Source organism: Triturus cristatus, chromosome 10 (assembly GCF_964204655.1).
Source record: "Triturus cristatus chromosome 10, aTriCri1.1, whole genome shotgun sequence".
In the NCBI taxonomy this organism is placed as follows: domain Eukaryota; kingdom Metazoa; phylum Chordata; class Amphibia; order Caudata; family Salamandridae; genus Triturus; species Triturus cristatus.
In genome coordinates this window covers 609,864,911-609,879,135 of record NC_140593.1, presented here as the reverse complement: position 1 = coordinate 609,879,135, position 14,225 = coordinate 609,864,911, and the positions used below count along the sequence as shown (strand labels likewise).

The 14,225-nt window shown below is 43.8% G+C and overlaps 1 protein-coding gene across 1 annotated transcript in view; it reads left to right on the top strand.

Annotated features, from left to right (window-relative positions):
• Window positions 1-14,225, top strand: part of APOLTP (apolipoprotein lipid transfer particle homolog) — a 1,292,669-nt gene that overhangs the window by 1,006,289 nt on the left and 272,155 nt on the right. The window contains exon 53 of the mRNA XM_085632129.1: window positions 7,503-7,584. Within this exon, the coding sequence (XP_085488255.1) occupies window positions 7,503-7,584 (82 nt within the window). The remainder of the gene's footprint in view (window positions 1-7,502; window positions 7,585-14,225) is intronic.

Below are 14,225 nucleotides of genomic sequence, written 5' to 3'. Positions count from 1 at the left end.
AGCGCCAGGATTGGCCGACGGCACAGCTTACGCTACGCCCGCCGCCTGCCCATTAGGAGACCGAGGGGCTCCTAATGGGCATGCGCAAGCCAGTGCAAACACAAGTGCGCATGACTGGGCACGGGTTCCCCACTCATGCGCACTTGTGCTGCTGCCTGTTGCCCCATGTCTGACACAATCATGTCAGTCAACATGACGCCGGACCGCCCACCCCCTTCAGACTCTGAAGGGGGTGGGCGGTCCAACGTCATGCTGACTGACATGATTGTCAGTTGGTTCTCCCTCGGCTGCTCGGCATCTTTAAACTTAAGTAAACTGATTCAGTTTACTTAAGTTTAGAAACGCCGAGGGAGCTACGGGCGGGGGGGCTACGCCCCAACGCCCCCAATGGACGAACCGCCACTGCCCCTGAATGTCTCTATCTTTTCCATTGTGTCTCCTTGTCTATCTCTCCACAGTCCGCATCTGCCTCGCTCTGTGTATCAGTCTCCCTGTCTCTGTGCATTGCACTGTTTCTGTCACCGCCACTCTATCGTTTCCCCTGTATTTCCCTCCCTCTCTGCTCCGCTATCTGCCTCTGCTGATTCCCTTTCTTTTCCCCTGACTGTCTCTGCCCCTCTTTCTTCCACTGTCTGCCCCAGATAGTCTCTCTGCACGCCTGTCTCTTTCTGTTCCGATGTCTCTCTTTTCTACCTTGCCAGTCTCACTCTTCCACGGTCCATCTCTGCCTCGCCCTCTCTTTTTGACTTGCTCTCTCTGCCCGTTTCATTTCTTTCTTCCGCTGAATGTCTCTTTTTCTTTCTTTGACTCCAGGGAGCAGGCCCTGGACGTCAGGACGACGTGTTAAGAGTGGGGAGGGGCACTGAGGCAGACTGGTCATAAAGGTCCCTCTGGTTAGGGGTGAATAAAGGACATTTAAATAGTTCACACCACAAAATGTAGGTCCTTGTTGACAATGCGGATTATTACCTAACTCAACTCTGAGCGTTGTTTTTCATCGACCTTCAAAGGATTAAGCCCTGTGTCAGTCCCGCAGCACTGCAAACTCTTAGCTGCAAAGTCTGCACATTTCCTAGCCGGGGGCTCTTTAGATGTTTATAAGTGCCATAGTTGGTACTATACCCTATTTAAAGGTACTCAATTTACCAACCTCGGAAGGATGGAGTGCTGAGTTCACCTTGCTCGCATCCAAACTTCAGCATGCATGTCACTTCGGATGGCTGCCACGAGTGTTAACTTATTGAGAAGATCTGGCAATTTGCTTACCCTTGAAAATGCAAATATCTATAGCTGCTTTGTTTATTTGTGTCCTTTTATGTAGCGCAAATGTATCGCCACCCACGGCATCAGAGCGCTTTACAAGGGAACAAGAAGAGCCGTGTGGATAACTCTCAACAGAAACAAGCATTTGCAATGCAATAGGTCCCGCATTTACGCGAGTTTGAGCCTTTGGCATTGTAAATGACAATGCCTTTTATTTATATTTTGGTTTATAAAACATAAATAAAAGGCATTGTCATTTACAATGCCAATAGCTTAAACGCGCGTAAATGCGAGACCTATTGCATTGCAAATGCTTGTGCTTCCTTTGATATGCCCAGCCCCAAACTATCCCCTATCGTTATCTTGTTATTCAGTTGCTGATGATCCAACCACATTCTCCTTTCTCCAAGACGGCGGCCATATATTTCCCTTAAGATTGCCCAATTTGGGGTTTAGATACTGCACGTTATTCAGATTGTGGCATGAAATGAATTTGTAAAACCGGACAAATTTCTCCAAACCTCAAAGAAGGTCAGTAGCTGTCAGTGGAAGAATGTCTTTGGTTCAACACATTTTGTGTGACTTGCAGAGCTTTGAATCACAATGGCCCTATATTTTTGATCGTGCTTTGCAAGACTTGTTGTGCCAGACAATCATCTGGGCTGCAGAAAGCATAACAAGCATACTTTGTCCCACATCAGTCATGCCACTTACTGACAAACGAGAAGCACATGTCCAAACAAAGATGGCCTCTGAAAGATTCTGCTACAAGAGAAATAATTTTCTATGAGTTGGGGAAATTCTTTGGAATATAGCAAGCCATTAGAAAAAGTGATATAGAAATGATTTCACTATTACATTGGCTGTCAATCTGTAACTCACTGTACATGAAATATGTAGATAGATAAGACCAAATGCAGAGATAGCTCTCCGTTTTGAAGCTGGAGGGATTCACTACCCATCACGCTTGCATGCGAAATCCCAACGCATTGTCATAGGCTATGACTTCATCTTCAAGACCGACATTACCAAGAAGAATCAAACCAGCTGCTTTGAAGTCCCACTAAAGTGAATATGTAAAACATGCCTTCAGAATAACAATCCAAAACCTGGGCATCTCCCAACTGGGGAATAGCAATGATACTGTAAGTTCCTGCCACATTCATCAAAGGTCCAAAGAAATATGACCACAACAATCAAACCCAAAAAGCACTACTCTGTCCACTCATACTAGCCTGCATTATCTTCAAAATATGCTGCTACCTATAAGGCACTATCAGCTACCACTCCACGAGGAAAGGCACGTCATTTTTGAATGGCAGTGCACATATAGATCTATTTTTTTAATTTAAGAAGCTTTATTCGAAATAAAAACATTTACAAAGAGTAAGCCATAAATGTAGCAACGTAAATAGAAAGTATCAAAAAGGAAAAATGCAAGCATTAAATAGAGTAAAAAGCTATTTACATTTTGACATTATCTTAGTGAGGGAGGGGAAACAGGAAACAGAATATAAATATACAACGGAAGATTGAGTAACCTTACATGCTAATAGTGAACAAAGAAATAATAAAATTACCTTAAAAAATGAGGGAAAAGCAGAGAAAGTAGCAATTCACGGAGATTTTATATTTCCAGAACGTTTACAAGATACATGCATCATTGCAACCTAATTCAAATAGTTAGTTAATGGTGACCAATATAAATCTCTATTTACAATGGTTTGTAGGAGGAGGCAAAAGCAACATCTAATCTGGGATAGTGACAAACATTGCTCCACCAAGACTTAACTGAAAGTTTAGCTGAACATTTCCAATTTAGTGTAATTTACTGAAAGGCTAAAGTCAACATAAGGTCAAATAACCCTTATTCATGTGATGATATCCCCAGTGATTCTGATAAACTTCCCGTAAAAAGAATAACATTAGATAAAGGGATATGGACATTAAAAACAATGGATATACGGGACCATATATTTACCCAAAAAGGTAGTTACATTAGGGCAGAAAAACAAGAGATGCATCAAATCAGCTAAAGGAAAATCACACCTACAGGATTTGTTATTAGTGTGCAAAAATTGAGCTATGGATAGAGGAGACAAATACAATCTATGATATAGAAAAAACATAGATTGAGTGGTGGATGCGTACCTAGAAATTTTTAAAGATCCAGCCCAGATCTTGTTCCAGAAATCCATGCTCCAAAACAGCCCAAATCTGCCACCCAGGTCAATTCCAATTTGGTTTTGGAATGGACAGAACCTGGGGTGAAAAGGTGTTTATAAATCAGGGATGCTTTTGGAAGTAAAGTCAGTAAATTGAGAAGCAAATCTTCTGTCGAAGTAGAATCATCTGAAGAAAAGGAATACAAAACATCTATAATTATTTCCATAAGGGTTGAAAATTTGTGCCAAAACGTGTGTGGACACTTAAAAGTAGCTTGAAATTGAGGGAAAGAACAAGGAGTCACACCATCAAACATATCTTGGACCCAAACTATTCCCCGCAGTCTCCAAGACTTCCAATAAAGAGGTCTATTTTTAGTGGTAATGAGACGGTTGTACCAAAGAGGAGAATTTCTAGAGATGATCTTTGACTGACAATGAGGCCTAAATAATGGATGGGACATAATATTTGCCTTTGCAGTAAAGGCAAGAATGTCTTTTACAGACAAAGGTGCAGGTAAAGACAGTTCAATGAAAACTCACAAAGGTGTGAAAGTGTGAAAGGAGGAAGGTCTGTAAGAAACCATTTAGATGCATGTCTGAGACAGAAGGCCCTATGATAGAGTCAAAAGTCAGGAAGTTGTACTCCTCCGTTTGACTTTGGCTTCCTAAGATGTAACAAAGAAATTCTATCTTATAATGCCATAAAAACTTAGAAAGAAGGGAGTAAAGTTTTTTAAAATAAATGGACAGAATACAGCAAAATAGGGGTGTTCATCATTTTAATGGTATCAAGACGTCTCCACCCTGAAAGAAAAAGAGGGTTCCAGAAGGAGAGGAGTTTAGAAATACGGTCAAGCCACTCCTTCATATTCATTTTAACCAAATCCAATATGGAATTATTAAACCAATTGCCTAAATATTTAATTTTAGAACTATTCCAATGGCATTCAGTGAAATCAAAATGCTAGTTAAGATCAAATTTGGTGATAGGAAGAATTTCTGTTTTATCAGAATTGATTTGGTAACCAGAAACCAGAGAAAAATCAGATCTCTTGCAATTAAGGGGGGATAGAAGTTTCAGGGTTTGATATAAAAAGTAAAATATAATCTGCATATGCGGACAACTTCAAATGTTGATTGCCATAGAGAAATCCGGAGATAGAGGTATAATGGCGGATACGGGACGAAAAGGGTCAAGAGATAGAATAAATAAAAGAGGAGATAGGGGACAACCTTGACGCACACCACGCTGCCATGGAAAAAATTGAGAGATAAGACCATCAATTAAGACAGAAGGTGTAGGGTCCATATAAAGTAAAGAGGTAAGGGAAATAAATCTAGGACCAAAATCAATGCCAATAAAGGACTTAAAACAGACCAGTCCACTCTATCAAATGCCTTCTCCACATGGATAGAAACTGCATCTAAAGAATAAGAAAGAGTGGAAGCCTTGTTCAAAATAATAAAGAGTAACCAAGAGTTATCAGAGGTCAATCTGCCTCTAACAAATCCACATGCTCTGGACCGATTAAAACAGGTACGAGAGGTTCAAGACGTAAAACAAGAGAACTAGGAAATCTGCAAGAGTATGAACTGAGAAGAGTAAAATCAACGTGTTTTAAGGCAAATACCAAAATACAATCTGTAAAACAAAAAACAGAGTAATCCAAGTATATCGAACATAGTTATAAGAAAAGAGAAGAAAAATCAAGTTATAGAAGGACCAGCAGTTTCCATAGAAGATATAGAGTGTGAGTGGATACATTTCTTAAGATACACAAGATACTCAAAAGTAGAGGAGCTGTTTTGAAAAGTAACCTTAAACAGGCAGGGATGAAATAACCCATACCACGCACCCAATGCATGGAAAGCATGTCGGAGTTCCAGGAATGCCTTCCGTCCTTTGGGTGTTGCTGTCGACACATCTTGGGATAAAAACAGGTTAGTACCAGAGCAAACCAGCAGATTTTTTTTAGCTCAGCTGCATTTAAAACCTGTAGAAGGTCAGTAAATGTAAAAAATAGAAGGATCACACCACGTGCCTTCGATGGAGCAGATGAAGAAGACAAGCAGGGGCCCAACCTATGAGCACGTTGAATGTTCAGATTCGTGGACGTAGGAAGGTCTAGAAGCTTTGGAAGAAAGGCAGTGAAAAAGTTAACGGGATCGTCACCTTTCAAACCCTCAGGAAGACCATACAAGTGAAGATTATTGCATCTGTTCCTATTTTCAAGATCTTCAGATCTCTTCAACAGGAGAACCTCCCTCTCCAAGGAAACAATTTTGGTAGAGACATCCTGTAGATCACTAACATGCTGTTCCACCGAGGATAAACGGGCTTCCATGGAGGACCACTTAGTGTCCAAAACTTGCAGGCGAGTATTGGTTTCCTCATGAATGGACGTAAAGCACTAATCTCTTCTTAAACAGCGTCTACTGACACAGGAGAAACAAACTTCGGCGGAGAAGGAGGAACTTGCTTAAGACATTTATTGGCAGAAGATGGAGTCTGCATTTTGGTTGAAGAAGATGGCGAAGCCATCGGCCGTGAAGAACCAGATTGGGCCATATTACTGATATTTTGCATTGCAGATCCAATAAAAGAAGCATCAGATACAGGAGCCTGAACGGTGAATCTCTTGTCAGTGAGAAACAATTTCTTACTTCTGCCCATTTGTCTAAAAGGAGGAAAGTCAGCAGGAGCAAGAGGAATCCACAAGCAGACAAATTGAAACTCCATAAAATCCCCCCAATAGATTTCCTCCCAACATGAAAGCTGTAAGGCAGTGCAAAATTATTAATGTACAATATAAGGAGGAGTCCATTAAACCAAAGCAGGAGGGATTTTGAAGAAAATGAGGAGAAAAGTCAGTACCTCAGAGAAAGAGCTGTGTGAGGATCTTCACTGGAGAAAAGTTGTGAGTCTGCTGAACATAACTGGTCCAAAAGCTAAGAAAAAATGACTGGTAATGCAAGAAAAAGTAAGCCTTGCAGGGTATTACAAAACAATCCCTTCATTATTGGCAGCCTTGAGGAGAAATAGCATTGCGGCACAAATCCAAAATGGCGGCCACAGAACAGCTGCTGGAATTACTCCACGTTTCTCAGGGCAGAGAGCGGTAGTGAAAATGCTGGTTGGAAGGACCTGCTCCAGGAAACTTCCGATGCAGGAAAATCACCTTCTCAGAACAGAAGAGGCGGGAGCCGCAAACCTCATGGTGGCAATACTCAATGTGGCGCGTAGCCCCGGAGTCAGGCAGCCATCTTGAATAAAGCCGCGCGCGCTCTCACTGCACATATGGTTCTATGACATTATCACACTGAAAACTGACAAGTGCCAAAAAGGAAAGACTGGGAATCATTTCTTCACAAGTTATATGTCATGTCTGTAGCACAGCATGCTGAAATAGATTGTGTTTGTTCCTTCTCTTTTCCATTTCAATAAAGGTGACCTTCCCCCTTCATTTATACTGGATCATTAGTAACTCCGAAAGTTTTGTACCCAGTAATGAATTGCCCATCTAGGCTACTTGTTCAGTGGTTTGTTGTTTGCTGTGGGGTTTGCACTATGTGATTGCCAAAAGATACATACAACCAAAAGGATAATACTGCAGACAGGGTAGGGGCTAAAATCATGTAAATGGTGAATACCCTAGGCAAGCAGGGCCCCCAAATGGAGAGACCATTGCATTATGATAGTGCTAATGCGACCCCCTTCTCCCACTCAACTAGCTAGTCTGTAGTAGGACACCATTGATGCATGAAGTAAACAACTGACCTTCACTGAATGGGGATGTTAAAACATTCTAGAAATGTGAAATGCAACCTCTATTTAGGATATATTACTGTTTGTATATTCTCTGGAATTAATACATATAATATTTGTCCACACACATTGAATTATATGTTTGATGTGATCAATGATTTAGTAGCACCATAGCATGCTTCATTTGGTGTTTTCATTTGTGTGCAGCAAATCCATTATTTAATGCACTGCAAGCTTAGATGTAAATAGAAATTACTCATTTCATTTCTACAAAAGGTTTGTTGGTTTCCTTTTCTGTTTTTTAGGAAGGAACTGAAAATTGAAGTGCATCAAAATATCGCCTTCCTTATGAACTACATACCAGGCACAGCTGCACTTTCCACAAAGGTAATAAAGAACTTCATTTCTGAGCAACATGACTATATAATGCGTACACTTGTATTTTCACACCCCTCTTTCACTTTCAATAATGATTTAATCCGTCAGTGTAATGTACCTTCTTTAAAAGATGTTTTGTAAAGCAAGGCATGAGTAAGAAATTGGGTTACTTTTGATTGGGGTGTGAGTCCTGGCCAATCAGCAACCTCAATTCTAATCAGGGTAAGACACAAGCAAACCCAAATTAACCTGTGCTTAACCCCCAGGTAGCTTGGCACAGAGAAGTCAGGCTTAACTTAGAGGCAACGTATAAAGCATTTGTGCAACACTTCACACCGTAAAACAATGAAAAGACCACATAAAAAGGCCCCACAGCAGGTTGGAAAAAATAGAGCAAAATTTAAGAAACAAAACAGTCAAACATGACAAAAACCCAGTCAGTAGAACTAATGTTATTAATTTTTAAAGAATAAAGTGTAAAATAGCACCTAAAAGCAGAAAGAGCAAACTGAGGCTATCTGGCCACTCTAGACCAGGTCAAAGTCAAAAGTTTAGACCAACCATGATGGAGTGTGGGTCAGATACAGTCCCAGATTATTCCAGATGAAGTTTTGCTTTCTCACCTATTGTGGCAAGAGTCCCATCCATATTAAAGAGGGCACAGGGAACAAGGAGAGCGTTGCGGGTGGTTGTCGGTGTGACGCTAAGAGCAGGCCATTGTCACTAACAGGTGAGCTGGTGCTTCGTGTTGGCAGTCCACTGTGGGCGGTCGATGCTGCTGTGTGAAGAGAGGGGCTAGCGGAAGATTGCGCTGATTTTCGGTGTGAATGGCACGGTCTCAGTGCAGACGGGCCTGTTCGTGGTCACAAAAAAAGCCCATGAGCCACGCCAAGAGTCCAGGACCAGAGGGGCACCACTTGGGGTTCAGGAACTTGTGGTAGCTGGGTTAGTGAGCCTTTTATGTCCCTGAGGGTCAGATCAGGAGGCCAGCAGACTAGCCCTTTGAGTAAGTCTAGGGTCCCAGGTTCAAGATAAACTTGCAGGCTCAGTTCTTTTTTCCCAGACAAGAGGGCAACAGGCAGCAGGTCAGCACAGTAGGGTATCAGTTCCTTTAGAGCAGCAGGCCAGCACAGTGGCAGTCCTTGTAGCAGCACAGTAGTCCTTCTTCCTGACAGAGTACCTACAGGTCCAGAAGTATACAGAAGAGTTGGTGTCTGAGGTCCAGTATGTATATACAGTTGTGCCTTTGAGAAGTAGGGGAGAAGCTTCTAGAGGTTTCCCTTTATAGTCCCCATGCATACCCCTTCCTGCCTGGCTTCATACTAACTACAGGGGGTGTACAACTCTTTGTGTGGAGGCAGCCTATTGAGGTGTAAGTGGGGCTGTGCCTAGCACCACCCTCCCATCCTGCCAGGGATGGCCCATCCAGGCACATCTTTGCTCTCTATTCTGTGTGGTTGTCTAAGAGGATTTCACAAAGCTCAACTGTCAGCTACACCCAGTCCTGTGACTAGAAACAAGCTACAGGCACTAAATGGCTAAAGCGTGAAAAAGCCAACTTTCTAAACATGGCATCTTCAGAATTTCAGTTTAAATTCCGACTTCACCATAAAGTACAATTTTAAATTGTAAATTCAGAGACATTAAACATAAACTGACTATCACTTCCCATTTGGAAATTACACTTATAAAATGTAATAAGGCAACTCCAATGTTATCCTATGGGAGAGATAAGCCTTGCAGTAGTGAAAAATTGATGCAAGAGTTTTTCACGACCAGGACATGTAAAGCATAAAAGTACATGGCTTACTTTGTAAAAACAGTGCACCCTGCCCTAATGGCTGTCCAGGACCTACCCTAGGGGTGACTTATATGTGTTATAAAGGAAGGTTTAGGCCTAGCAAAAGGTTTATTTTGTCAGGCCGAAATGGCAATTTAAAACTGCACACACAGGCTATGCAGTGGCAGGCCTGAGGCATGTTTAAAGGTCTACTTAAGTGGGTGGCACAATCAGTGCTGCAGACCCACTATTTTTTTTCAAACATATTTGTATTGGCATTTATTGTATTGACAAGGAAACAGACAGGTTACCAGCATTGCACATGACATATTTCAAAATACTGTTTAGTGAAGCATTGGGGGATGCTCCCCAATCATAGCATATATCTGTAGAACCATGAAGAACATGTTATACAGCGTACTTTGTATCCCCAATACTTCCAGTAAAAGTCGTGTCAGTGCAACGCACCACTCGAGCCCTATGAAATTGTTCTGTTTTCAAGAATAGCCAACCCAGCTCAGAAAGGGGTTGTGGGAATGCCTTCTGTTTGGTAACAAACAAGAACTAAAACCAACAGTTATAACTAACTTGTGCAGGGGAAACACTGTTGTTCAGGAGTATGGTCTGGGGGAGTCAGTTCGTAGGATGGGGGTGATGGGGAGCTCTGGTTGTTCCCTGCCAAGTCTATGGCCAGAATGCTATGCACTACACACCATGGGGTTGCACGAGAGAGGCTTGGGGTCAATTTGGGTAAGTGGAGATTGCCCCATCCTGTCTCACCTACACATACCCTGCAATACGCAACTCTAGGGGCCTCCCTATGTATGGGCGTCTCCACAAGGGTTGGCACGCACATTAGGGTCCTCACATCTGTATTCTCCTACTCAGGCCTATTCCCGACCTTGCTTATCCCTTCACCGCTATGTGCCTGCGCTGGGTGTTCCCAGGCATCTAGGACCTCCTTCCACTGCTCTGTCATGGGACGACGACTCAATCCTTTTGACTCTTCCTTAATTAGGACTCTGCCCTCTGTAAACTACATCACGTTTCCAGGTCCCTATCACGGGCCCATTGGCGGATTTCCCGGCCATTGTTTTCCTCCTTTTAGCTAGGACCAGGGCCAGATCAATAAACCTATTTCCCACCTTCCGTTTGGGCAGTCGGGGAAAAAGCCCCAGCAAGCATACTTCGATCTTTTAATCAAGTGTGCGCCCCAATGGCGTCCTTATCATTGTTACCACTTCATCCCAAAATGGACGAAACATGGCACAGGCCCAGGTCATGTGTGTAAAGTCTGCATCACTGTAATTACACCCCTGGCATCTACGTACTTCACCAGCGAAGGCGACTTGAAGTCGATGGGGAGTCATATAAGTCATATACACAAATTTGAACTATATATTTCAACCTCGTATTTCGGGAAACCCTCTTAGAAGATGCTAGAATTCTGCCGCATTCCAAGTCAGTAAAGTATCTGTCTCCCATCGTCTATGCAGTTTTTGTAAGGGAGTTTGGGATATTCCAATCAATGAGGCATAGAACCACTTCACCTGGTGCCCAGCTATATCTAATGTGAGCAAAGAGTATAACACCACATGCGTCTCAGGTTCTTCCCGGCCCTTCCCCCACAGTGCCCCAACGTGCGTCCCAGAGCCTCTTACCGCAGGAACTGCCCAGGCGGGAGGCCATAGCCTTCTACCACATCCTCGAAGGGGACTAGAATGTTCTGCTGATAGCAGTCCCCAACCGTCTCCAGCCCTGCCTCTGTCCAAACTGTCATTGGTTCGGCAGTAAATATCAACCGTGGGTCACCACGAAGCAAACCGACCAAGGGCAGCGCCGGTGCACACCGAGGGGTCTCGGCTGTTTTGGTCATGCAGTGTTTCCAGCACTGCAGGGCCGTAGTCTGCAATACTGACCGGTAAGGGACTACCACGTTTGGATCGAGCAATTTAGCTATTAGTAAGTTGAGGTGGGTTCCAGGCTCCATCAGATATGTTCCCTCCGGGTTCACTCCCTTCAACCACTGCGCTAGTCATAGCATCTGAGAGGCCAGAAAATAAAGCTCGAAATTCGGTACCCCTAGGCCACCCAGATACTTGAAGTTGGAATGGGCCCAATTAGGATCCATAGGGAGATTCTGGGGTCAAGGTAGGGCTCCAGCCACAAGGAATACGTAAGTCTTGTTTTTTTTAACCCTTAAACCCGACAGGAGCTTAAACTGTCCTAGGAGGCCCAGCCCTGTGTCAGAGCCCACCACGGCGTCCTTCAGATAAATCAGGAGGTCGTCTGCATATAGGGAAATTACATGGTCACATTCTTCCTCCATCAGACCCATCCCCTCACCCCCCTGTCGGAACAGTGCAGTCAGTGTCTCGATTGTCAGGGCAAATAAAAAGGAAGACAGAGGGCAACACTGCTGAGTGCCACTAGAAATCACATACTGTGTGGATACTGTTTTACCGTCCTAACCCACGCCATAGGGCATTCATATAACATGTTCACCCACTTCACCCAACTATCTCCAAGACCCATACGTCCCATGGTCTCAAATAAATAATCCCAACATATTGTGTCAAAGGCCTTTTCCAGATCTATCTACAAGAGGGCCACAGTCCCACTAGTAACATTACATTTACAGGCACTGGACACATGTAGTGCCACTTTACTAGGGACTTATACGTAAATAAAATGTGCCAATTGGGAATAAGCCAATATTACCAAGGCAGGTATAGAAGAAGTAGCAGGGAAAGTTTTTCTAATGCAATAAAAGCAGATTCACTAATGTAAGTGTGAGTGGCATTGTGCCTGTGTGTGAGTATAACAGAGTACAAATGTACGAAATTGCGCAAGAAATATAGTGAGAATGTGTGTTTGAGAGAATGTATGTGTGTGAGTGAATGTATGTTATGCATGCAAGTGTGCTGCTGGTCTGGCATACTGGAGGTTATTCTTGCCTTTTAGCATATGGATGGGAGGTGTTACCTATGGCAAACTGCAGGCCCTGACATGCTTCTATTAATACACCATCATTGGCTGTGGGGACTCGAACCATGTAACTGAGAAAGCTGCTAACCCAATCATACCTAGGGGACACAGAACACGCACCACTACACCTGGCCAATGGCCCTGACACGATGCACTTAATTCTTAGCATATGGGGGGATCCATAGCAAAATGTTGGAACTAATATTTGAGGTAACTCTTGTCATAAAATTTCCCGTACTCATTTTATAAAGGGTGTCAATAGCAAAATACTGACCCTTGTATACCATAGGGGATTTTTAGAGGTACCCATGACTGTGGCTAACGTATCCATGGAAACTTTCTGGCATTGAAATATTGGATGTACTCCTTAGCATTAGGGGCTTAAGCATGAACAAATGATGACCTTGATATAGTGGAAGTAATTTCTGACTTACGACATTTGAAAAAGCCGAGATCTACTCCTAGGAAAGGCCAGGCTTCCCTGGTGCCCCATGAAAGTACTGGAATATTTCATGAATGCCCAACAAGGATCTGCGGCGCTTTAGCAAATTTGATCCCAAAAGTTTCAAAAAATTCTCAGGGGAGAAGTCTACTCTCCCTTAAATCTCCTACAAGAAATCTGTTAACTTGTTTTGCTTGCTGGAATTTGGGGAATTCTCACACCCAACCACATACATAAATCTTTTTCCACCTATAATGGCTATGAAGTTAGCTTTGACCTCATTCTAGAAATGCTTGTCCTACCCCATTTCTGGGAGCAGAACTGGCGTTAGGGCAGTGCGACCAGTGCAGCTGCACCTGGTGTTGACTTTGGTGGGGGGTGGGGCACTGTGTTTAAACATAATTTTGGGTTTAAAAGCACATGAACTTCCTTATGCATCAAGCAATTTTCAGGCCAAAATAAAAATGTAAAGATGACTCTGACGATCAATGTTCCTACTGGTGAGAGTTTGTAATGTTGTCTAGTGGCAGTTTTGGCTTATCATAAAGGTGCACAGAGAGTTATTGTGCCTGCTGCAAAGAACATGTACCATGCAGAAACACAGAACTGATTTTGAGTGAACTATGTGTAGCACTATAACAAAATGAAATGTACGTCAGAGAGAGTGAGGCTTTGGAGAGATGAGGTGCACTGTTGAAGAGTGGTAGTGAGGGAAATCACGGAGAAGGAGGATATGGGGGAGGAGAGTGCCAAAAAAAGACAATCGCCACCAGCGCTCGAGCCAGCCGTGGCTGGGAGACCTAGCCCCCGAAGTTCAGGTCTAGTTGCACCACTAGTAGATGGTGTCTACCCATGTCTACCCTACACTTGAGCCCTGATTATATGCCAGCATGATTGTTGGACAATTAGAAGCTCATTCCCCCACCTACCAGTGGTGGTGCGTCCATTAGGGCGCTGGGGCGTTGACCCACAAGTTGCGCCCGCCGACTCCCGGGGCAGTCATTTAGCAGAGGCTCAGCTCCCTCAGCGTCTCTGTCTGAAGGAGGTGGGGGGGGGGGGGGCAGCCAGCAAGTTGAATCCCGGCGTCATGTTGGCTGGCATGTCATTTTCAGACTCAGCAGGCCAGGTGGTGGCGCGGAGCGCACAGCAGGCAGCAGTACGCAGGTTGGGTTTGGGTCGGAGCATTTTTCCGACCAGCCCAGTCATGCACACTAGTGTTTGCTGTGGCTGGCGGCTGCGCATTAGGAGAGCGAGGGTTGATCAATGCTGCATCCCTCGGTCTCCTAATGGGTGGCGAGTATCCCTGCTAAGCCAATCCTGGTGCTGCTGGATTAGTGTCTGTATTGGCTAAGAGGGGTTACCACACTCGCGCCAGCACCAGCAGCATCAGGATTGGTGTATAGTTGCCGCCGGCGGGCGACACTAGTACACAGCTCTGGG